At 30.7% G+C, this 27,889-nt stretch overlaps 2 protein-coding genes across 2 annotated transcripts in view; both read left to right on the top strand.

The window, feature by feature from the left end:
- Positions 1-27,889, top strand: part of LOC119602963 (sex peptide receptor) — a 185,354-nt gene that overhangs the window by 105,268 nt on the left and 52,197 nt on the right. The window contains 1 exon segment of the mRNA XM_037954794.1: positions 21,123-21,157. The gene's annotated coding sequence lies outside the window, so the exon portion shown is untranslated.
- Positions 13,834-14,369, top strand: LOC119602965. The gene is made up of 2 exons (XM_037954797.1): positions 13,834-14,056; positions 14,198-14,369. The coding sequence occupies exons 1-2, from the start codon at positions 13,942-13,944 to the stop codon at positions 14,290-14,292; spliced, it is 210 nt and encodes a 69-aa protein (XP_037810725.1). The 5' UTR covers positions 13,834-13,941; the 3' UTR covers positions 14,293-14,369.

Genomic DNA, 27,889 nt, shown 5'->3' with positions numbered 1-27,889 from the left:
GGAGGAATAAAATTAACAATTCTAAAAATACCTAAATACACATACGTTTTCGACATACATATGTACAAACAGGATAACGAAAAGAAGTAATAAAACTTTAAAGCCCCAAACCAAATGTATCGTTGCAGGATTAAGAAAAACAAAAAGTATTCATACAATTCCTGTATGAGTATATATTTTTTTCAGGGCACTTAGTGAAAAATGCTTTTTATTGTATACTTTATCAAAGTACTCTTCGGATGCAGAAATAATACATATAGGGGCATAAATGTCTATAACAGTGAAAGTCATAAATAAAATAAAAGTCTATCAAATTCGATTCTACGATAGGCTACAAAAAAAAGAAACTGGAATATTGGTAATAAAACTTAAAATGGCTCGATCATAAAGATCAGAGTTATTAAAATTAGTGTTATATGTGTATGTATGTTTGTATGTAGTAGTAGATAAGATAAGACTTTAACAAAAGTTTTAGTACTTTGTATGAATAAAGTTAAAGAAGTTGGTCAATGTTTATCTTTAATTTCTCTTCGTTGACTTCGTTGACGTGTTATAAATATAAACTTCGTATAAGTTTAAAACAAGGTGTTAGATTTTAATATTTTACTCATACTAATGAATTAAATTTAAAGCAGGTCTAATCCTTGTACATTATTTTTAGTTAGTTATTAAAGCGTAATATTCCTGTTGTAGCCTTTAACCTTTTGCAATGATGAGAAAAAAAAATAATAATAATTACTTTACCTGTGGTTTGTATGTACTGTGTACATACATATATATGTATGTATATTATATATAAAAAATTGTCCTCATCTAAGGAGAGGTAAATAAAGAATCTACACTCTATATAAATAAAAAAAAAAATAAGCTCTTGGTCTCCATGGAAATAAATATGATTTTTTTCCCGTTTCCATTATAATGATATATTTTTGTATTTCATCTCTCTGATATAAAAACAGAAGTAGCAACTAGATAAAAGAACTGATAGAATTTCGTGTAAATACAATAACATAACTTTTGACTAACACTGTAGTACCATAAGTATTTGCCAATGATTAATGTAGTTGCAGTAAGAAATTTTGAAAAACTTGATACGGTAGAATGAATATAACTACATATGTTTCTGGTAAACGATGTACATTAGGATGTCCAAACTTTGTGAATATTTCCAACTAAAAATAAAATTTTTAGATTAAATTTAAAAGCTTTTAGATTCTATTTAAAAGTAAAGTATTGAATTTCGTCAATTGAAATGTAAAAAAGTTGTAACAACCAAAATATTTAAAATCGATTTTTTGTTGGAAAATGTTCTACTGCAGCTAGTCCTTAAAAGTAATATAATAGACAATGCCAAACACATAACATAATAGACTGTAGTCGGCTCTATAGACTATAGACGGCTTTATAGAATATAGTCGAGTCTGTAGACTCTAGACGGGACTACAGATTCTAGTTGGTACTATAGAATCTTGTCGGGTCTATAGGCTATAGTGGGGTCCATAGTAGTGGCAACTGAAGCTTATAGTCGGAACTAAGGACTATAGTCTAGAGTATGGAGTTTAGCCTATAATACATGCTATAGTATAGAGTATAGTCGCAATTATAGACTATAACCTATACAATAAACTATAGTCTATACTACAAGCTATGGTCTATACTGTAGTCTGCAGAAAAGACTAAAATCTGGACAAAAGCCCATAGCCAGGACTGTAGTCGGAACTATAGACTATAGTGGGCCTATAAATTATATTCTAGATTACAGACTATAGCGTGGGGTATAAACTATAGTCTAGACTATAAACTAAAGTCTGGACTATAGACTATAGCCTGGACTATGGTCTAGACAAAAGACTATAGTCTTGAAAAAAGACTATAGTGTGTCCTATAGACTGTAGTCGGGACTATAGTCTATAGTCTTGACTGTAGACTATAGACCTAGTTAGTTAGTTAGTTAGTTAGTTAGTTAGTTAGTTAGTTAGTTAGTTAGTCAGTTAGTTAGTTAGTTAGTAGTTAGTAGTTAGTTAGTTAGTTAGTTAGTTAGTTAGTTAGTTAGTTAGTTAGTTAGTAGTTAGTTAGTTAGTTAGTTAGTTAGTTAGTTAGTTAGTTAGTAGTTAGTTAGTTAGTAGTTAGTAGTTAGTTAGTTAGTTAGTTAGTAGTTAGTTAGTTAGTTAGTTAGTTAGTTAGTTAGTTAGTTAGTTAGTTAGTTAGTTAGTTAGTTAGTTAGTTAGTTAGTTAGTTAGTTAGTTAGTTAGTTAGTTAGTTAGTTAGTTAGTTAGTTAGTTAGTTAGTTAGTTAGTAGTTAGTAGTTAGTAGTTAGTTAGTTAGTTAGTTAGTAGTTAGTTAGTTAGTAGTAGTTAGTTAGTTAGTTAGTTAGTTAGTTAGTTAGTTAGTTTATGTTAGGTTAGTTAGTTAAGTAGTTCAGTTAGTAATAGTTCGAGTTAGTTCGTTAGTTAGTTAGTTAGTTAGGTGTTAGTTAGTTAGTTAGTTAGTTAGTTAGTAGTTAGTTATTAGTTAGTTATTTAGGTAGTTAGTTATTTAGTAGTTAGTTAGTTAGTTCGTTAGTAGTTAGTTCGTTAGTTGTTACCAATTTCGTCTCTTATGTTCTCAAGCAAAGACTTGGTCCGCCATGTTCTTAAATTGTCATCTGCTTCTTTCTTAGGAATCAGAAGAAAGCGGTGGTGGGTTGTCCAACATAAGACAATTTTAGTTACGGGACACCCTAATGTTCATGAGTTTGTCACATTTGTTTTATTGTTTTTCTTTGCAGAAGTTTTAAACTTCATTCTTTTTAAAGTAAATTGAACTTAATTTTGCGAAAATTTGGGAAGAAAATTGGAAATTTTCTGATTGAAATAAAATGAGAAAGTTAATCAATTTACCAATAAATTATGTTATTTAAAAGTTATCAAAATAATACGATTCTTAAAAAATTCCCAAATAATGAAATAAGTTATGATAAGCAATGGTTACAGGCAAAATTTGTAAAAGTTCTAAATCCACATTTCGACCATTATTTTTTTGATATATGTATGTATGTATGTCGATCACATATTATTCTTTTCTAAGAGAGAGTACATGAAAGCGTAACATTCCATTACATTATGAAAACGATCGGCCAAATTTTACAAAGAAGTAGTAGTTGCATGGTTTTGCATCATTCGCCTTATAGTCCTAAGTTGACCCCGTCTGACCACTATTTGGTTTGATCACTTTTTTCTGCGATATGTGGGTCTTAATTTCATATGGTCCAAACATACGTTTTAAGGAATTTTACTCATACACTGTTACTGTGTGTTATAATACATCTTTAACTGTACATTATGAGAGTAATTCCAGGTAATGTCTTTATGGTAAATTCTTTTTTAAAAATTTCAGGGAACTCTGTTCTATATCACTTTATTTCGTCTAACTGTGTTATCTAGATGGTTTGCAATAGCCATTGAAAAGCATTTTTATTCTTTTGTGGCTTTGAATACAAATTTTATTTTTAACAGCTAAAGAAATTAATTCCACGAAAGAAAATACTAATTATCTGCTATAATTTTCAGAATTAAAACTTTGAATGATTTTTTTTTTAAATAATTACTTACATAATATGTATGTTTGTATGTAGTAGTAATGAATGTCGAAACATTAATTTAGTACATTATAAACAACAGCATTAACGAACACATATTTTAATATGATTTTATACGATAAATCGTATAAAATTTTCTTAAATAAATAATTCCTTAAAATTGTTTAATAAATACACAAATTTCTTTAAGCAAACACATAAACATATGTATACACATACATATGTATATGTCTATATTTATGCAAGGATATTACTTTATATGCACATACATATGTATACATATGACTTAATAAATCAAGATTTTGTTTTACGACTTACTTAATGCCTTGAGATTGTTTCTGTTTTTTAATATTAGAGTGAATTAATTTTATATTTATTGTACTAACCTCAAAATTTACGACTATGCAATAGAAGTAATTTATGAGAATTGATTAATTCAAGAGGTTCTGACCTAACAAATTGATTTTAAATAAATAGAAAATATAAAATTTATTCTTAAGGCATAATTATTTTCGTTTGAAAAACAAAATTAAAAAGGTTATATGACTTACAATAGAAATGCATATTTTTTCGTTACTATTTATAGCATTTAGTATGAACTATAATCTGGACTATGGACTGTAGTCTATTGAAACTATACTATAGTGTGGGCTAGAGAGTATATACTGGATTATGAACTATAGTCTGGCATATCGGCTATAATCTAGACTACATAGTAAATCTGGATTAAAGACAATAGCCTGGACTGCAGATTATAGTCGAGACCAAGTATGGATATAGATGTTCTGGATTATATTCTATAGTCGGGACTGTAAAATATAATCTTGACAATAGACCACGGTACCAGCACGACATTTTCTGTACTTTTTCTAACTTTTGTAGTCTGAAGTCTAGTGTATAGACTATAGTCTAGTCTATAGTCTAGTCTATAGTCTAGTCTATAGTCTAGTCTATAGTCTAGTCTATAGTCTAGTCTATAGTCTAGTCTATAGTCTAGTCTATAGTCTAGTCTATAGTCTAGTCTATAGTCTAGTCTATAGTCTAGTCTATAGTCTAGTCTATAGTCTAGTCTATAGTCTAGTCTATAGTCTAGTCTATAGTCTAGTCTATAGTCTAGTCTATAGTCTAGTCTATAGTCTAGTCTATAGTCTAGTCTATAGTCTAGTCTAGTCTATAGTCTAGTCTATAGTCTAGTCTATAGTCTAGTCTATAGTCTAGTCTATAGTCTAGTCTATAGTCTAGTCTATAGTCTAGTCTATAGTCTAGTCTATAGTCTAGTCTATAGTCTAGTCTATAGTCTAGTCTATAGTCTAGTCTATAGTCTAGTCTATAGTCTAGTCTATAGTCTAGTCTATAGTCTAGTCTATAGTCTAGTCTATAGTCTAGTCTATAGTCTAGTCTATAGTCTAGTCTATAGTCTAGTCTATAGTCTAGTCTATAGTCTAGTCTATAGTCTAGTCTATAGTCTAGTCTATAGTCTAGTCTATAGTCTAGTCTATAGTCTAGTCTATAGTCTAGTCTATAGTCTAGTCTATAGTCTAGTCTATAGTCTAGTCTATAGTCTAGTCTATAGTCTAGTCTATAGTCTAGTCTATAGTCTAGTCTATAGTCTAGTCTATAGTCTAGTCTATAGTCTAGTCTATAGTCTAGTCTATAGTCTAGTCTATAGTCTAGTCTATAGTCTAGTCTATAGTCTAGTCTATAGTCTAGTCTATAGTCTAGTCTATAGTCTGGTCTATAGTCTAGTCTATAGTCTAGTCTATAGTCTAGTCTATAGTCTAGTCTATAGTCTAATCTATAGTCTAATCTATAGTCTAGTCTATAGTCTAGTCTATAGTCTAGTCTATAGTCTAGTTTATAGTCTAGTCTATAGTCTAGTCTATAGTCTAGTCTATAATCTAGTCTATAGTCTAGTCTATAGTCTAGTTTATAGTCTAGTCTATAGTCTAGTCTATAGTCTAGTCTATAGTCTAGTCTATAGTCTAGTCTATAGTCTAGTCTATAGTCTAGTCTATAGTCTAGTCTATAGTCTAGTCTATAGTCTAGTCTATAGTCTAGTCTATAGTCTAGTCTATAGTCTAGTCTATAGTCTAGTCTATAGTCTAGTCTATAGTCTAGTCTATAGTCTAGTCTATAGTCTAGTCTATAGTCTAGTCTATAGTCTAGTCTATAGTCTAGTCTATAGTCTAGTCTATAGTCTAGTCTATAGTCTAGTCTATAGTCTAGTCTATAGTCTAGTCTATAGTCTAGTCTAGTCTATAGTCTAGTCTATAGTCTAGTCTATAGTCTAGTCTATTGTCTAGTCTATAGTCTAGTCTATAGTCTAGTCTATAGTCTAGTCTATTGTCTAGTCTATAGTCTAGTCTATAGTCTAGTCTATAGTCTAGTCTATAGTCTAGTCTATAGTCTAGTCTATAGTCTAGTCTATAGTCTAGTCTATAGTCTAGTCTATAGTCTGGTCTATAGTCTAGTCTATAGTCTAGTCTATAGTCTAGTCTATAGTCTAGTCTATAGTCTAGTCTATAGTCTAATCTATAGTCTAGTCTATAGTCTGGTCTATAGTCTAGTCTATAGTCTAGTCTATAGTCTAGTCTATAGTCTAGTCTATAGTATAGTCTATAGTCTAGTCTATAGTCTAGTCTATAGTCTAGTCTATAGTCTGGTCTATAGTCTAGTCTATGGTCTAGTCTATAGTCTAGTCTATAGTCTAGTCTATAGTCTAGTCTAGTCTATAGTCTAGTCTATAGTCTAGTCTATAGTCTAGTCTATAGTCTAGTCTATAATCTAGTCTATAGTCTAGTCTATAGTCTAGTCTATAGTCTAGTCTATAGTCTAGTCTATAATCTAGTCTATAGTCTAGTCTATAGTCTAGTCTATAGTCTAGTCTATAGTCTAGTCTATAGTCTAGTCTATAGTCTAGTCTATAGTCTAGTCTATGGTCTAGTCTAGTCTATAGTCTAGTTTGTATGCTAGTCTATAGTTTAGTACATAATCTAGTACATAATCTAGTTTATAGTCTAGTCTTTAGCCTAGTCTATAGTCTAGTCCATAGTCTAGGCTATAGTCTAGTCTATAGTCTAGTCTATAGTCCAGTCTAGTCTAGTCTATAGACTAGTCTATAGTCTAGTTTGTAGGTTAGTTTGTAGGCTAGTATATAGTCTAGTCTATAGTCTAGTACATAATCAAGTTTATAGTCTAGTCAATAGTCTATTATATATTTGGTAGCCTAGTCTATATTGAGTCTAGAACAATAATTTTGAGAAGCGGTAAGCTGAACTAAACTTTCACTTTCTGTTGAAACATCAATTCTTCCCGGTAAAAACAGCGCCACCCTAATGTATATATATGTACATATTTTATACTATTGTATTTATGACTTATGGTAGTAAAGATTACAAATTACCGTTTAGTTCTATTACCACAAGCTTAAGTACACATTTGCATGCATTACTATACTATTATGGTTTTACACATACATTGATACGTATGTATGGTATGGCATTAGCATTATTTATTTGATTTAAATGGTATCAATATAATAATTATGATAAAAGTTAATTAAATTTCATAAATATTGTAATTTTTACATATAACTTTTTTTATTTACTATTTAGATAAATAATGAAATTGTTTTAATTGAGTATAGTTTTAATTTGATATACATATTAAAGTTTTTAATTGAAACAACTTTTTTTTACAAGAAAATTAATGAAAATGGGAAAAGTAAATTGTGTGTGTACAATTACAATTTAAATTTTATTGAAAATAATGGAAACTAAAAAATAAAGAAATAACGATAAAATTTATTAAAAATTTAAGAAATCAAAAAATATTTTGTTTTTAGATCAAACAACTTAAATATTGCCTTTATAATAAAAAATATGTATAATTGTTATGCTTCAATTGAATTGACAAATATTTATTTAATGATAGAAATTGTGTTGAATTTTGACTTATTTCATTTGTTATTTGCAAACATCTAAAACAAACAATTTCAAAATTATATATTGACACAAACACACAATTAGACAAAGATTTTTTTTTAGCAAATAAATCATATTGTTGATGTCGGCGCCAACAAAAAACAATTTCAAAACACCGGTAAAAAACGACCAATGAACTTTTAAAAAACCAACAACAATATTAATTTGAACCTAATCGATGCCATAAATTATTAATAAACCGAAAAAAAGAGATAAAATAATAATAAAAAAAAGATAATAGTTTTATGGGTCCACAATATCAACTAATAAAATGAATATTTAAATAATGACGTTGGTACTTAATTCCTAGATTTACGTTTACACAAATTATTTCGTAATAAAATGGTTTAAATTAAATTATTTCAAAAAAAAAAAAAAAAAAAAAAAACATGACAAACCGGGAGACTACTAAAATAAAAAGCCTAATAAAAGCAATTTCTATTGATATATACGGCAATGCCGAATCTTAAATACCCTGTATCTATAAGCCAGTTTTTTTAAAACAAGTCCAATATTTATAGATATTTTGAAAACAATAATGGACCGATCTAGAAAAAGGGTCTCAGAATAATTTGCATATATAACAGACGTAATCGATAGATCGAAATACGAATCCATCTAATAAGTCAAAGACAAGTTTTTACCTACAGAAAATACACTGTGAGACTGTGATAAGTCTGGTAGTACATCCTTAACATACCCTGACAAGGAATGAAAATTCAATGTATTCACTTGTACCTGACATCCACAACCATTCAATCCAGCAAACTTCTCATTTACCCGACATACACATTCGTTGATAACAACATCCGACACACTCAGTCTATATACACGTGTGTGTAAGGACCTCATACCTCTACATCCATCCCGTGTCATAAACACTTGTCTCCAACTTATGCCCCACAATCACTTCTCTGCCGGATATGTATTGTCTCTTCGGCTGTTGCCGAACATTCTCCTCTTCAGCATTCCACGTGCACCTCGAAGGGACCTCAGCAATAACCGGGACAAGACAAAAGTAACCGTATCCCTGATACCAGATAATATGGCTCTCTGCTACGGCCCCAAATCAAATAATACCAAGGAAAGGCTGTATCCTCGGCTTTTGTTTATAGTCCCGGCAGACTAGAGGTACTGTTAGCATTCACTTTTCCCACAGATTGCAATCACACCAAGATGGCAGAAGTTTATCAAGCTAACATGCCCCGGTGGAGGATATAATAAAGTAATGAGTTAAATTAATGTTCATAAGAAGGCTTTCTTTGGGAGCTATTATCGGGCCAATCGGTATAAACTTTCTCAAAATGATTTTTATATATACAAAACAAATTCGAGTCAAATTTTATCCTGATATCATTATAAATTCATGAGTTATGTACGATTAAGTGATTTTCGGCAGAGGGCTTTATATGAGAGCTATGGTCAATTATGGGCAGATCGGTATAAACTTTCCCAGAATGATTTCTATATATACAAAACAAATTCAAGTCAAAATTTATCCTGATATCATTATAAATTCATAAGTTATTTACAATTAAGTGATTTTCGGCTTTATCTGGAAGCTATGGTCAATTATGGGCAGATCGGGATAAATTCAAAGATTGATTTCTATATATACAAAACAAATTCTAGACAAATTTTAACCCGATATCATTATAAGTTCATGAGTTATGTACGATTAAGTGATTTTTGGCAGAGGGCTTTATACGGGAGCTATGGTCAAATATATATATATATATTATATATACAAAACAAATTCAAATCAAATTTTATCCCGATATCATTATAAATTAATGAGTTATATGCAATTAAGTGATTTTCGGCAGAGGGCTTTATACGGAAGCTATGGTCAATTATGGGCAGATCGGGATAAACTTTCACAGAATGATATCTATATAAACAAAACAAATTCGAGTCAAATTTTATCCCGATATCATTATAAATTAATGAGTTATATACAATTAAGTGATTTTCGGCAGAGGGCTTTATATGGGAGCTATGGTCAATTATAAACTTTCACAGAATGATTTGCATATACACGAGTATATACGAGTCCAATTTTGTACCGATTTTATTATAAATTCATGAGTTTATTACTATTTACTATTAAGTGATATTCAGAAGAGAACTGGCAGCTATGGTCAATTAAGGACCCATAGAGATTTTAGCTGATAATACAATTTCTATTGATTTATGTGTGCAAAATTTTATGCTAAGACCTTTTTTTTTAAAGGGAGTTATTAACAATAGATCTTTTTTTTCCCCTAAGTATGTAAATTTGTATGGGTGCTATAGGAAATTTTGAACCGATTCTAATATTTTTTAATCATGTTTAGTCCTGATCAAAAGAAAAGACTTGTGACAAAATTTCTGAAAAAAAACTAAACAAGAATGAGAAAAAAACGCAATATTTTCATGGGTTGTTTTGGAATTTTGCTCATATCTCGCTTATTTATGGACCGATTTTGATGATTATAGAGTTTTTTCTAAAGAACGTAAGTGACATAATTATAGAAGACTTAGATTTCCTAGATATCAGGGGTCTTCTGAAAACTGATTTGAACTTACATACGAATAGATAGACGGACAGACGAACATGGCTAAATCGACTCCAGAATATATGTACATATGTTTTGAAATTTTGCTCATATCTCTAGAGTTCTTCTAGAAATCATAACTGACAGAATTATAGAAGACTTAGATTTCCTAGATACCAGGGGTCTTCTGAAAACTGATTTGAACTTACATACGAATAGACAGACGGACAGACGAACATGGCTAAATCGACTCGGGGTCTAATAGTTATATTTTAGAAATTACAAAGGGAATGACAAACTCATATATACCCTTCTTACAAAGGTGAAGGCTATAATAACCATAAAAATCGCTTCATAAAACACACACAAAATTATTTAATATTTCATTCTTTCTTCTCACAAATATCAAAAAAATTTTATTTTCTAATAAACAATAATATTTATAAAAAATATAACAACAACAAAAACAATGACAACAAAATAATCAAATATATATTTCTATAAGTGTTAGCTTTCATCAACTACAAAAAAATAACAAAAAAAAAAGTTAAAAATCAATTCAAATTTTTAATGAAAGTAGCCGGTTTTTTTAAAATTTTAATTTATTATTAAAAATATTAAAAAATTATGCATGGTATTTAATAAAATATTTTTCGCTTTCATACGCTGAAAGAAACAAAAGGGGTTATTTTGAAAACTAGTTGATTTTAATGGTTCCACATACCTTGAGTACACCTGACAAATTTTGGGAACTTATAATTATGTCAAATACATATACCAATGTCGCAACAAAAATAGTTGCGCCTATTTTATGTAAATGATATTTTCATAAATCGTACTGATCGGGCCTCATTTGACACTAGCCCCCATGCTAGGTCCTCCTCAGCATATCGCTTGAATGTCGTTAATTTCTTTATAAACAACTTTACTATGATGAAATTCGTCATAACGAACGATTTGTATACATATGTATATGAAAATCATATTCGCAAACCCCTAAAGAACCGATCCAGAACTATTTGTATATAAACAAACCCTATTCGAGTATAATTCTGACCCAATAACATTATTAATCATGAATTTTTTACGAATAAGTGATTTTCTGCAGTGGACTTTATAGTGGAAGCTATGGACCGACCCCCTCAATAATTCGTATATGTTCAGAACAGATTAGTGTTAGATTTTATTCCCACATGGTTATTTGTTACTGAATTATATTCGTTTAATTGCTTTTCGGAAGTGTTCTTTATTTGGGAGCCATGGTCAATTATGGACCGATCCATAGATAATACAATTTCTATTGATATTCCATTTATATGTGCAAAATGTTATTACGATATTCTAGAGGGAGTTATTCACAAAAGATCCCTGTTCCGGGATTATGTATATTTGTATGAAATTTAGAACCGATTGTAATAATTTTCAACCATATTAAGCCCTTTACGAAAGAAAAGGCTTGTGACAAAACCTAATAAGAAAAACCGTAATATTTTCATGAGTTGTATCGGAATTTTGCCTATATATCAGTTATTAATGAAGCGATCTTCTCGAAAACATGTCTGAGATAAATATTGAATATTCGGATTTCGCAGATATCTGACGAATTCTAAAAACTGATTACAACATGCACACGGACAGACAGACAGATGGATAGACAGACGGACACGGCTACATCGACGCCGATATATATAAGTACTCGGGAAATAAAGTATATATAGGATCGGAAAAGACTTATATACCTTATTACTCGCCCAGGAAGCATGTTACCTAATGACATCTTGATGTGATTACAGTCCGGGGGGAAAAGAGTTGCTTCCAGGAGCTCTAGTCTGCCGGGATTATAAACTGGTGATTAGGATTCTATATAGCGTCTTTAAAATAATCGAAGCATCGACTTTTTATCTTCGGTGTGCACGTGGTAGCTGTAGAGTAAACCCACACTCTGGGAAAGAGAATGTAGGTTAAATGTCTGATACACGGTGAAATCTATATTTCGGAATTAGTCGAAAAAGACTACAGGCATCACGCAGAGGAGTCACTGTGGGGCTAAACTGGAACCAATAGCCCAATAGGGTAGAGTTTCGGACTTTGTCTAGTCCCGTTTATTGGTATGGTCCCTTCGGTGTGCACGTAGTGGCTGTAGTTTAAAACCAAATTTGCGGGAAAGGAATGTAGGTAAAAACTCTGATACACGGTGAAATCTATATTTCGGTATAAGTCGAAAAAGACCGCAGACATCACGCAGAGGGGTCACTGTGGGGCTAAGCAGGAACCGATGGCCCACAGGCTAGAGTTTCGGACTCTTGGAAAGAGAACGTAGATTAAAAGTCTGATCTATATTTCGGAATAAGTTCGGTGGTGGTGTTGCCGAAAAAGACCGCAGACATCACGCAGAGGAGTGACTGTGGGGTTAAGCGTCAGCAATGAGTTGATATCAAGTGTATATGATATTAAATGTATTTACGCGGAAATGTGGACCTCACCTTAGATTGAATGTATCAAATGTTTTCCGATAATTGAGAGAGAGATGCTGGGTTAAATGGTGATGTATGAATGGTATCTTATACAAGTGATATAATTAAATTTTCCTTTTTTGTCAAGGTATGTTTAGGGTTGACTCAATTCATACTAGACTAACCTCAGTGTGAGTAAGAACTTGTAATTGACTTATTTGATGGAATCGTATTTCGGTCTACCGATTCCGTTTGCGTGGTTGTAAATGGAATTGATGTTTCGGTATCTCGGCAGTTAAGCAACGGGGCAGCAATGGTACGAGATTAGATAGTTGGAGGACTTGAGGAAAAAGCTTGTACATGGACCATGTACGAAAATTACCACAAAGTGGCTTCGTCTTACAACAGATTTTTATGTTAAAGGGTATATGGCTATAGTTTTCTACGATTTAGCCCCACATATCAAGTGGGTTACCCGGTTTACAAATTTCTCAAGGTGTATTTTATTCGGTAAACTATCTAATGAGGTAAAAGAATTCCTAAAGCTTTTCAATTGATTATTGTTTTTATTGTTTGTTATATTAAGAAAAAAACTAAACAAATATTTTTTTTAACACTATAACCAAAATGATAAACATCTTCTGGCGTCTGCTAAACTGGTTTAATAAAAGACTTCTAAATATACCAACTACCTTTGTTGTTATTTAGTATTATTATTTTTTTTTTCTTAAAGTTTTATATTAGATAAGGGTTAATAAAAAGAATATTCTAACGTATAAATATTTTGCAGTAATAATAATAAGAACAGCAACAACAACTCTATAGAAGTGACAAAATAAAGATAGAAATTTTTGAAGATCACGTTTCATCTTTAGCGCAACTTGTTTTGCTTTTATTGGGGAATGTTTGACGCCACTTCTAAGACGCTGGAATTCCCAAACTCATAAACAATGTTCTTTTCTTCTTTTTTTTTCAAAAGCAAGAGATAAAAACAAAACAAGAGTATTTTCGAAAATATTTCAGAATTAATGCAAACAAAAGTTTTTTTTTTTAATTAATAATATTTCCCTTTTGACCAATACCGATTTGTTTTTTTTCTTTTTTTTTTGAATAATTCTTGTTTATAACGTCTTGTTTGTTTTAGTTTTACGTTTTCTTTAATTAAACAAAATTTTAAAGAATTTATTCATAGGTATGTAGGTGTGTTAGTTTATTTATTTCTTATCCCCTAAAAGATTTTCAAATATATATAAATACCTTGAAAACTTGGCACAATCATAGTAATCAATATCTTAATCTCAAAACAAACAGTAGAAGTTTTTAAGTCTTCACTTTTAACTTTTCTTTATAACTAATTACGTGTTAAATAACAATTAAATTAAATAAACAAAATGTCAAAATTCGTAATTTTCGCTGTTTTGTTGACTTTCGTTATCTGCTTGACCGCCTTGGCTAATGGCCAACCTCAACGTTTGGATGCCAACAGTATAATTCAAAAGATAATTGGTAAGTCCAACAACAATTACACAAATTGCTTGTAATATAATTTACATTTTTATTACCACAATTTACGCACAATTCCCTTGTAATAATTGTACAATTATTTATGTTCTTCATATTTATTATCGTTTATATTACTAATTCCAGGTCAATATGAGGCTAGAATTAAAGGTCCCTCTGTTATTCATCCTGAAGAACCCGCCCATGTTATTGATCCAAATCATTTCCATTTACACATCTAAGTTGTTATATTAAATGTTTGTCTGTCTGTTTATGTTAAGAAAAAAATATTAATAAAAAAAAAAATAACAAAAAAAAATTAATGAAATTTGTAATATAAAAAAATAACGTAAATATTTTTATTACATCATCCCAAAGTGCTTTCAAGAGTGGTGGTCTTGGTCAATAGGCTAGTCCATAAACTCGTCAACAGATTAGTCCATAGACTACATCATGTACTAGTCCATGTGATAACTCAAGATAAGTTGAGACCATAGACTAGACTATACACTAGACTATAGACTATACTATTGACTTGACCATAGACTAGACTATAGACAAGACTACAGTCAACTATAGACTAGACTATAAACTAGGCTACTGACTAGACTAAAGGACTAGGCAATAGACTAAACTATGGACTAGACTTTAGATTAGGCTATAGACTGCACGATAGACTAGGCTATAGACTAGACTATAGACTAGACTAGAGACTAGACTATAGACAAGACTATAAGCTAGACTATAGGCTAGACTATAGACTAGACTATAGATTTTACTATAGACTAGAATATAGACTAGACTATAAACTAGACTATTGGCTATGTTATAGACTAGATTATGGACTAGGTTACAGACTAGACTATAGACTAGACTATAGACTAGACTATAGACTAGACTATAGACTAGACTATAGACTAGACTATAGACTAGACTATAGACTAGACTATAGACTAAACTATAGACTAGACTATAGACTAGACTATAGACTAGACTATAGACTAGACTATAGACTAGACTATAGACTAGACTATAGACTAGACTATAGACTAGACTATAGACTAGACTATAGACTAGACTATAGACTAGACTATAGACTAGACTATAGACTAGACTATAGACTAGACTATAGACTAGGCTATAGACTAGACTATAGACTAGACTATAGACTAGACTATAGACTAGACTATAGACTAGACTATAGACTAGACTATAGACTAGACTATAGACTAGACTATAGACTAGACTATAGACTAGACTAGACTAGACTAGACTATAGACTAGACTATAGACTAGACCTATAGACTAGACTATAGACTAGACTATAGGACTAGACTATAGACTAGACTATAGACTAGACTATAGACTAGACTATAGACTAGACTATAGACTAGACTATAGACTAGACTATAGACTAGACTATAGACTAGACTATAGACTAGACTATAGACTAGACTATAGACTAGACTAGACTATAGACTAGACTATAGACTAGACTATACTAGACTATAGACTAGACTATAGACTAGACTATAGACTAGACTATAGACTAAGACTATAGACTAGACTATAGACTAGACTATAGACTAGACTATAGACTAGACTATAGACTAGACTATAGACTAGACTATAGACTAGACTATAGACTAGACTATAGACTAGACTATAGACTAGACTATAGACTAGACTATAGACTAGACTATAGACTAGACTATAGACTAGACTATAGACTAGACTATAGACTAGACTATAGACTAGACTATAGACTAGACTATAGACTAGACTATAGACTAGACTATAGACTAGACTATAGACTAGACTATAGACTAGACTATAGACTAGACTATAGACTAGATAGACTATAGACTAGACTATAGACTAGACTATAGACTAGACTATAGACTAGACTATAGACTATATACTAGACTATAGACTAGACTATAGACTAGACTATAGACTAGACTATAGACTAGACTATAGACTAGACTATAGACTAGACTATAGACTAGACTATAGACTAGACTATAGACTAGACTATAGACTAGACTATAGACTAGTATAGACTATAGACTAGACTATATAGACTAGACTATAGACTATAGACTAGACTATAGACTAGACTATAGACTAGACTATAGACTAGACTATAGACTATACTATAGACTAGACTATCTATATACTAGACTATAGATTAGACTATAGACTAGACTATAGACTAGACTGTAGACTAGACTATAGACTAGACTATAGACTAGATTATAGACTAGACTATAGACTAGACTATAGACTAGACTATAGACTAGACTGTAGATTAGACTATAGACTAGACTGTAGACTAGGTTGTAGACTAGACTGTAGACCAGACTATAGACTGGACTATCGACTAGACTATAGAATAGACTATAGACTGTAGACTAGACTATAGACTAGACTATAGACTGGGCTATCGACTAGACTATAGACTAGACTGTAGACTAGACTATAGACTAGACTATAGACTAGACTATAGACTAGACTATAGACTAGACTATAGACTAGACTATAGCCTATAGACTTGACTATAGTCTAGACTGTAGACTCAACTATTGTCAACAGTCTAGTAAATAGATAAGACTAGCCTATAGACCGGTCCGTAGGCTAGTCTATATACATAATAGTCTGGTCTGTAAACCAATCCATAGACTAGTCCTTGTACTAGTCAATATACTATAGCCCGTACATATCAAGTTAGTTATAAACTTTAAAGTAATAAGAGAAATGGAACTATGTAAATGATAATGCTTGGTTCAATAATTTTTTTATCTCAATCTATTTTGTATTACATTTTATGATTGCTGTATTTTTATGACATTTATGTGAATTACGGAGGAGTTGATTTTTTTTTCGGCTTTTCAATTTCAATAAAAAGTGTTTCTTTTCGGTTAATTTTAAAATATACAAATACATTCATTCAAAATTTTCCATTTTCCTTTTTGCATGGATATTTAAAATTACTGTCAAGTAAAAAACATGTGTATGTATGTGTGTATGTAGTTGAAATGAAAAGATTTAAATGTGTTTTTATTAATTTCAATGGAAATTAACTTGTATGTACATAAGTATATGGTGACAAAAGTTAAATGAAATTCAAGAAAAAAAAAACTTGAGAAAAAGTCAAATGACATTATTCATCATTAATTTTTTAAATAATATTTTAATGGTATTCGCACATTTGTTCCGTTCCATATAAATGTATAGAGGAGAGATGTGAAAAAAATATTGTGTCCCTTTTTATATTGCTTAATACTGAGTTTTTTTCGTAAATCCTCTGAAATCAATTAATATTTATTTATATTAACACTTCTCTTAAAATGTATTTGCAATAACTATTCCCATTTTTTTCGTTTTAATTAAATTGAGCGAAAATAATATAATTTGATAAATCTGTGTTTTTTCCGAAATCCCTAGAATTCAATTATCACCGATTATAAAACTGTATGAGGTGTTATCGCAGTTACGTTCCGTATTAACACTGCTATTGTTTTTTTGTAAGGTAACCTCTATAGACTAGACTATAGACTAGGCTATAGACTAGTCTATAGACTAGACTATAGACTAGACCATAGACTAGTCTATAGACTAGACTATAGACTAGACTATATACTAGACTATATACTAGACTATATACTAGACTAGACTATAGACTAGACTAAAGACTAGACTCTAGACTAGACTATAGACTAGACTATTGACTAGACTATATATAGACTAGACTATAGACTAGACTATAGACCAGACTATAGACTAGACTATAGACTAGACTAGACTATAGACTAGACTAGACTATAGACTAGACTAGACTATAGACTAGACCATAGACTAGACTAGACTATAGACTAGACTAGACTAGACTAGACTAGACTAGACTAGACTAGACTAGACTATAGACTAGACTAGACTATAGACTAGACTAGACCATAGACTAGACTAGACTATAGACTAGACTAGACTAGACTAGACTAGACTAGACTAGACTAGACTATAGACTAGACTAGACTATAGACTAGACTATAGACTAGACTATAGACTAGACTATAGACTAGACTATAGACTAGACTATAGACTAGACTATAGACTAGACTATAGACTAGACTTTAGACTAGACTATAGACTAGACTATAGACTAGACTATAGACTAGACTATAGACTAGACTATAGACTAGACTATAGACTAGACTATAGACTAGACCATAGACTAGACCATAGACTAGACTATAGACTAGACTATAGACTAGACTATAGACTAGACTATAGACTAGACTATAGACTAGACTATAGACTAGACTATAGACTAGACTATAGACTATAGACCTAGACATAGACTAGATCATAGACTAGACTATAGACTAGACTATAGACTAGACTATAGACTAGACTATAGAATAGACTATAGACTAGACTATAGACTAGACTATAGACTAGACTATAGACTAGCCTATAGACTAGACTATAGACTAGACTATAGACTAGACTATAGACTAGACTATAGACTAGACTATAGACTAGACTATAGACTAGACTATAGACTAGACTATAGACTAGACTATAGACTAGACTATAGACTAGACTATAGACTAGACTATAGACTAGACTATAGACTAGACTATAGACTAGACTATAGACTAGACTATAGACTAGACTAGACTATAGACTAGACTAGACTAGACTATAGACTAGACTATAGACTTAGACTAGACTATAGACTAGACTATAGACTAGACTATAGACTAGACTAGACTATAGACTAGACTAGACTATAGACTAGACTAGCTAGACTAGACTAGACTATAGACTAGACTAGACTATAGACTAGACTAGACTATATAGACTATAGACTAGACTAGACTATAGACTAGACTAGACTATAGACTATAGACTAGACTATAGACTAGACTATAGACTAGACTATAGACTAGACTATAGACTAGACTATAGACTAGACTATAGACTAGACTATAGACTAGACTATAGACTAGACTATAGACTAGACTATAGACTAGACTATAGACTAGACTATAGACTAGACTATAGACTAGACTATAGACTAGACTATAGACTAGACTATAGACTAGACTATAGACTAGACTATAGACTAGACTATAGACTAGACTATAGACTAGACTATAGACTAGACTATAGACTAGACTATAGACTAGACTATAGACTAGACTATAGACTAGACTATAGACTAGACTATAGACTAGACTATAGACTAGACTATAGACTAGACTATAGACTAGACTATAGACTAGACTATAGACTAGACTATAGACTAGACTATAGACTAGACTATAGACTAGACTATAGACTAGACTATAGACTAGACTATAGACTAGACTATAGACTAGACTATAGACTAGACTATAGACTGACTATAGACTAGACATAGACTAGACTATAGGACTACTAGACTACTATAGACTAGACTATAGACTAGACTAGACTATAGACTAGACTATAGACTAGACTATAGACTAGACTATAGACTAGACTATAGACTAGACTATAGACTAGACTATAGACTAGACTATAGACTAGACTATAGACTAGACTAGTAGAGACTATAGACTAGTATAGACTAGACTATAGACTAGACTATAGACTAGACTATAGACTAGACTATAGACTAGACTATAGACTAGACTATAGACTAGACTATAGACTAGACTATAGACTAGACTATAGACTAGACTATAGACTAGACTATAGACTAGACTATAGACTAGACTATAGACTAGACTATAGACTAGACTATAGACTAACTAGACTAGACTATAGACTAGACTATAGACTAGACTATAGACTAGACTATAGACTAGACTATAGACTAGACTATAGACTAGACTATAGACTAGACTATAGACTAGACTATAGACTAGACTATAGACTAGACTATAGACTAGACTATAGACTAGACTATAGACTAGACTATAGACTAGACTATAGACTAGACTATAGACTAGACTATAGACTATAGACTAGACTATAGACTAGACTATAGACTAGACTATAGACTAGACTATAGACTAGACTATAGACTAGACTATAGACTAGACTATAGACTAGACTGTAGGTTAGACTATAGACTAGACTGTAGACTAGGTTGTAGACTAGACTGTAGACCAGACTATAGACTGGACTATCGACTAGACTATAGAATAGACTATAGACTGTAGACTAGACTATAGACTAAACTATAGACTAGACTGTAGACTAGACTATAGACTAGACTATAGACTAGACTATAGACTAGACTATAGACTAGACTATAGACTAGACTATAGACTAGACTATAGACTAGACTATAGACTAAACAAAAATATTAGACAAAAGACTAAACCATAGACTAGACTATCGACTAGCCTAAGGACTAGACTATAGACTAGTCTGCGGAGTAGACTATATACTAGGCTATAAACTAACTATAGACTAGACTATAGTGTAGAATATAGACTTGACTATCGACTAGACTATATTGTAGACAATAGACTATAAAATAGACTAGAGTATAGCCTAGACTATAGACTAGACTATAGACTGGACTATAGACTGGGCTATAGACTAGACTATAGACTAGACTATAGAATAGACAAAAGACTAAACTATAGACTAGACTATCGACTAGACTATCGACTAGACTATCGACTAGACTATCGACTAGACTATCGACTAGACTATCGACTAGACTATCGACTAGACTATAGACTAGTCTGCAGAGTAGACTACACACTAGACAATGGACTAGACTATAGACTAGACTATAGACTAGTCTATAGACCTGACTATACACAAGACTAAAGACTACATTATAGACTAGACATGATAAAGTTCGACAATTTTATATGACCCAAGAATCCATAAAGGCACTCTTTCGAAAATCTACCTAAAGATCATATTTGTATACTACATTTTTAATATAACCTATTATATATCTTTCCTTTTTAACTTTTGCCCTTTTTAAAACCTCTATTCTCCGAATAATATTATTTTTCTCAATTTTTTTTCTTGTTTTCTTTCTTATATATCTTTACAGTTGAGACGATATACTAGTTGCTGAATGATAAGTTGGTAAGTTGAAGTATTAAAAGTAAATTTTCTTTAAGATTAAGTCACTTATATATTTATATTTTCAATAGAATTAGTTTGAAAAAAAAAGAAATGAATTTTTAAAGTGAAAAAAGTAGGAGTTTAAAGCAAACTATGCGCAAAATGCAAACAAGTGTAAAGAAGATTAAATTTGAATTAAAAGTGTTTGTAAACTGAAATTTTTGGTTTTGCATTAAAATATTTATTAAATTAAGATTGAAAATTCTTTTAACTGCAGCACAAAATTCACTTGTTGCAAAACTGCCAGGATCCAATGCAAACCGATTCATCATATAAATTATGGATTTCTGGTCACTTAAAATATGTGCTAAATGTAATCAACCTATTTATGAGTATTCACGTAAACCCTTCCCACAATAACGTTGTAGGAATATTCAAATTATATACATACACATGTAAATATATCTGTATGTAGGCTGCGAATAGCAAATTACAACGTCTTACTTATTTAAGAAATAATGACAAAGATATTAATTAAATTAATTGCATACATAAATTCATACATACATAAGTATGTGTATGCATAAGTACTTAATTTTCATTTTACGTTTAACGCCCTTTAATTTTTCAACTATAAGTAGTTACAAAAAAATTCAAGTATCTCTTGTTTAATCTTTCAATAGTTGCCTTTATCTTACACTTCATCTTCCTGAAAATCGTATATATATTTATGTATAAATAAGTTTGATATACACTTTATTCTTAAACCTTATATATAATGAAAACAACCTAGATATGTCTGTCGGTTGGTACAATTTTTTTGAAATGAAGTTACTGCAGGCCCCAAATATCATCAGAATCCAAATATTGCATCGTTCTATTAATATCCTTTTGAAAATTCTGCTTTTTAAGATCTACGAAAACAGTCTAGTCTAGTCTATAGACTAGACTATAGACTAGACTATAGACTAGACTATAGACTAGACTATAGCTAGACTATAGACTAGACTATAGACTAGACTATAGACTAGACTATAGACTAGACTATAGACTAGACTATAGACTAACATATAGACTAGACTATAGACTAGACTATAGACTAGACTATAGACTAGACTATAGACTAGACTATAGACAGACTATAGACTAGACTATAGACTAGACTATAGCTAGACTATAGACTAGACTATAGCTAACTATAGACTAGACTATAGACTAACTATAGACTAGACTATAGACTAGACTATAGACTAGACTAGACTAGACTATAGACTAGACTATAGACTAGACTAAGACTAGACTATAGACTAGACTATAGACTAGACTATAGCCTAGACTATAGACTAGACTATAGACTAGACTATAGACTAGACTATAGACTAGACTATAGACTAGACTATAGACTAGACTATAGACTAGACTATAGACTAGACTATAGACTAGACTATAGACTAGACTATAGACTAGACTATAGACTAGACTATAGACTAGACTATAGACTAGACTATAGACTAGACTATAGACTAGACTATAGACTAGACTATAGACTAGACTATAGACTAGACTATAGACTAGACTATAGACTAGACTATAGCTAGACTATAGACTAGACTATAGACTAGACTATAGACTAGACTATAGACTAGACTATAGACTAGACTATAGACTAGACTATAGACTAGACTATAGACTAGACTATAGACTAGACTATAGACTAGACTATAGACTAGACTATAGACCTAGACTATAGACTAGACTATAGACTAGACTATAGACTAGACTATAGACTAGACTATAGACTAGACTATAGACTAGACTATAGACTAGACTAGACTAGACTATAGACTATAGACTAGACTAGACTAGACTGACTATAGACTATAGACTAGACTATAGACTAGACTATAGACTAGACTATAGACTAGACTATAGACTAGACTATAGACTAGACTATAGACTAGACTATAGACTAGACTATAGACTAGACTATAGACTAGACTATAGACTAGACTATAGACTAGACTATAGACTAGACTATAGACTAGACTATAGACTAGACTATAGACTAGACTATACTAGACTATAGACTAGACTATAGACTAGACTATAGACTAGACTATAGACTAGACTATAGACTAGACTATAGACTAGACTATAGACTAGACTATAGACTAGACTATAGACTAGACTATAGACTAGACTATAGACTAGACTATGACTAGACTATAGACTACTATAGACTAGACTATAGACTAGACTATAGACTAGACTATAGACTAGACTATAGACTAGACTATAGACTAGACTATAGACTAGACTATAGACTAGACTATAGAGACTATAGACTAGACTATAGACTAGACTATAGACTAGACTATAGACTAGACTATAGACTAGACTATAGACTAGACTATAGACTAGACTAGCTAGACTAGACTATAGACTAGGACTATAGACTAGACTATAGACTAGACTATTGACTAGACTATAGACTAGATTATAGACTAGACTATAGACTAGACTAGACTATAGACTAGACTATAGACTAGACTAGACTATAGACTAGACTATAGACTAGACTATAGACTAGACTATAGACTAGACAAAGCTATAGACTAGCGAGTACACTAAACTATAGATTAGAGTATGGACGAGGCTATAGGGTGGATGTTGAATCAGTATCAGCACAAACGCCTAATGCTGTCCCTGCTATAGTGGCCTGAGTTATAATCCAATTTTTAGTTTAATTCTAAAAGCAAAAGTTAAACATTGTCTCCACCTATACATACATACATATGTATGTATGTATGCAGTTATGTTTGGCTGGCAATATTGAGACGTTCATTCGTTGACACAATTTTAAGGATATAAATTTTTATCTTTGGTTTGAGACTGTACGATAAACTTGTTAATGTGTTCATGTCATTATTATATACGGTGTTGTGTCCTTGAAAAAAGCTTTGAAATTTCATTTGAATATTAAAGCGATTTCATGTGGATAGAGAATAAAAAAAAACATGAAGAAAATAAAAATCAACTAAAAACAAGTAATATTTTGATTTTTAATATCATTTGATAAGATAAACTCAATTAAAGAACTTTTGAAAATGTGAATTTAATTATTTACATATTTGTATGTTTATGCACTTGGGTCATTTTACTATGTATACCAGTTCTACTACTGCACATTTTTGTTAGCAGTTTAGATGTGTGTCCTTAGAACTTTGATACAATTTTCCTTTTTTGTCAAATCTTACTTAAAATGTCTATAGAATTTTGTTGTTGTGTTGGTTATATTTCAGGTATTTTCACAAGTGTTTAATTATTTATTATGTTTTTTATAACTTTTTCGGTTTCTGTTGGCATCATACAAACACATTTTTGTTTGTTGGTTTACCTAACTTATGGCTTAGTAAATACTTAATTACTTTACTTACTAAATATGATAAGTAATTGAAAGAAATGTCATTTAATTAAATATTTCTTTTTGGAATTAAGAGAGATTAAAGAGTTAAAAGTTAGGGTGTTTTTATACTCAAATGCCACTATAATGGGATGGGTATTATGTGTTTGTTGTAATATTTGTAAGGCACACATTAAGCTGGAGGTCCACACCACGCATTCTACGCGTCTGTCAAAAAAGTAGTATCAATGCTGTTGTTTGCTGCAAGTTACAAGTAGGGTTCTATAGTTAAAATGAAATGTCGACTTTTCGACTTTTTGCATTTTATGAAAAGTCGATTTTTCGACTTTTTTCATTTAATTAAAAGTCGACTTTTAGACTTTTCGACTTTTAGTATTTTATAAATATTCGACTTTTTCCGACTTTTCGATTTTTCGCGACTTTTTGACTTCTTTCGACTTTTTACGACTATTTTTTTACTTTTTTCGAGTTTTTCCGACTTTAGAGTTTTTGACTTTTTTTCCACTTTTTTAAAATTTTCGACTATTTTTGACTTTTTCTACTATTTTCGAGGTTTCGACTTTTTCCGACTTATTTCGACTTTTTTGGAACAAAATAGTCGACTTTTCGACTTTTTTCCATAGACGATAGTCGACTATTTTTGACTTTTTCTACTATTTTCGAGTTTTCGACTTTTTCCGATTTTTTCCGACTTTTCGACTTTTTTTTCGATTTTTCGACTTTTTTGGAACAAAATAGTCGACTTTTCGACTTTTTTCATTGACGATAGACGACTATTTTTGACTTTTTCTACTATTTTCGAGTTTTCGACTTTTTTCGACTTTTTCCGACTTTTTTCTGACTTTTTTCTGACTTTTTCGACTTTTTTCGACTTTTTCCGACTTTTATTTACAAAGTCGACTTTTCGACTTTTTTCATAGACGATAGTCGAGTTATCAACTTTTTTGGAACAAAATAGTCGACTTCGACTTTTTTCAACAAAAAGTTGAGATTGTTCGATTATTCGAAAGTCAATTTATAGAACCCTAGTTACAAGCACAAAAGCTTAGAATGCATTGACGCATAGACGCGTGTAAGCGTCACAAGCGTTGCACGAACATGTCAGCTGATTTTGACAATTTGTGTTTTTATCAATTTTTATAAATTAAAATTCAATGGTGATACAAATACAAATACAAAAACGCTAAAACGCGTAGTGTGGACCTCCAGCTTTATAAATCGAGAAGATCAGCACAAATGGTCCCTAAATAAAGGAGATATGAGTAAGAGACAGAGAAAACCTTTAAAAAGAATGAGAATTTTTGTCAGGAATGGAAAATTGTGTGTGTTAAATTAAACAGGGATGGAAAAATTAATGAAATATAAAATTAAACTTTCAGGGTGCTGAATGAATGAAAATCTGTAGGACAGGATTTATGGTACTTTTTCGTTGTTAAATTAGTACTTTTAGGATTTTCTGCTATATTGAACCTAGATCCTAATGGAATGAACATTTATTAAAAGTCAATTTTTTGCTACTTTTTCCTCTTCAAGTGGTACTTTTTTTTAATCTTTTATAATACTTGAACATAGATTTTTTTTAAAAAAGGGAATTTTGTGGTACTTTTTTGTCATTTAAATGGTACTATTTTTAATTTCATTTGAATGATATACAAATTGCGCTTAAGAAAAATATTTAACATTTTTATTTATATCAGATAAATTAATTGCTTAAATTATATTAAACATTAGCAAATAATTTCCGGCCATAAATTTTCAAACAATTAGAAATGTCTTGATGAAACAAATAAAACAACATTTTATGGCCTCTTCATGACTTTATCAAATAAATTTATAAATAAAGAAAGAATGAATTAAATGTACTAATGGCCAGTATTAAATTAAAACAATTAATATGTAATTTAATAAATGACCTTTAATAATGATACCTAAGAAAGAAACAGATAAATTTAGAAGTTAATAATGTTTAAAAGACATTATTTAGCCAAACTGAAATATAGTAAATTTGCCAAATATTCATATACTTTATTATTCTATAGATAGCAAATTTCATAAGATTTTCTATACACACACACACCCAGATTTGCAGATTTTCTTCAAATTTTATTTATATTTTAGTTCATAAATTAAGCAATTTTGTTGGAAATTAATTAAGTAGCCCGGAAAACGCCAATATAAACAATATTATATTTTATAGGCAAACATGTGCCATCAACATAAATTTCCACAATGTTTTTATCTCGTTTTATTTCAAAGAATTAACATTTTTATTTCAATATTAAAATCGAATAAGTGATTTATATTCGGGCCGAATCTTATATACCCTTCATCATAGTGTTTTTAGATATCAAAAAGATACCAGTTGGTAAACGAAAAAGTTCCAAAAAGACGCCCTTTAATAGATTTTCATTCAAAAAGTACCAGTTAAAAGAACAAAAAGTACCAAAGAGTAAAAATGTTCATTCCATTATGGATCCTATATGTCTGATTTTATGTTTTTATATTCAATATTTAAACGAAAAGCAAAAAAGTACCATTTAAATGACGAAAAAGTACCAAAAAGTTTTAATCTTTCAAATTTTCATTCCATCAGGATCCTATATGTATAAATTTGTGTTTCGAGGTTCAATAATTCAGAAAATCAAAACATTACCAGTTGCAGAGTTAACTCTTAAAAATTTTCATTCCATTGGGGATCCTATATGTCTGATTTTATGTTTTTATATTCAATATTTAAACGAAAATCAAAAAAGTACAATTTAAATGACGAAAAAGTACCAAAAGTTTTAATCTTTCAAATGTTCATTCCATCAGGATCCTATATGTATAAATTTGTGTTTCGAGGTTCAATAATTCAGAAAATGAAAACATTACCAGTTTCAACACGAAAAAGTACCCATTTATGTAAGCTCAATTAATCAGTATACTGTGTGTCTAGTTTCTATTCTAAAAGATTCAAAAAGTACCAGTTGATTTATTCTTATAAATATTCATTCCAGGAGGATCCTTTGTCTGAATTTATGTTTCGGGGTTCAATAATTCAGAAAATACAAAAAGTATCAATTGAATGCCAAAAAAAGTACCAGAAAGTCCCATTTTATAAAAAATTATTCAATCAATATGCTGCGTGTTGCATTTCTAGGTTACTTACTTACTTACTTACTTACTTACTTACTTACTTACTTACTTACTTACTTACTTACTTACTTACTTACTTACTTACTTACTTACTTACTTACTTACTTACTTACTTACTTACTTACTTACTTACTTACTTACTTACTTACTTACTTACTTACTTACTTACTTACTTACTTACTTACTTACTT

Source organism: Lucilia sericata, unplaced genomic scaffold, assembly GCF_015586225.1.
Source record: "Lucilia sericata isolate MDLA Ls3-8-SP2 unplaced genomic scaffold, ASM1558622v1 Contig000266F_arrow, whole genome shotgun sequence".
NCBI lineage: Eukaryota > Metazoa > Arthropoda > Insecta > Diptera > Calliphoridae > Lucilia > Lucilia sericata.
Note: the sequence above shows the minus strand (reverse complement) of the source record. Positions and strands in the feature narration are given on the sequence as shown.

Excerpts from the sequence above, each read along its gene's own strand:
- LOC119602965 (XM_037954797.1), top strand. The coding sequence starts at position 13,942 with ATGTCAAAATTCGTAATTTTCGCTGTTTTGTTGACTTTCGTTATCTGC. Across the intron at positions 14,057-14,197 it reads TATAATTCAAAAGATAATTG|GTCAATATGAGGCTAGAATT; the intron begins GTAAGTCCAACA and ends TACTAATTCCAG.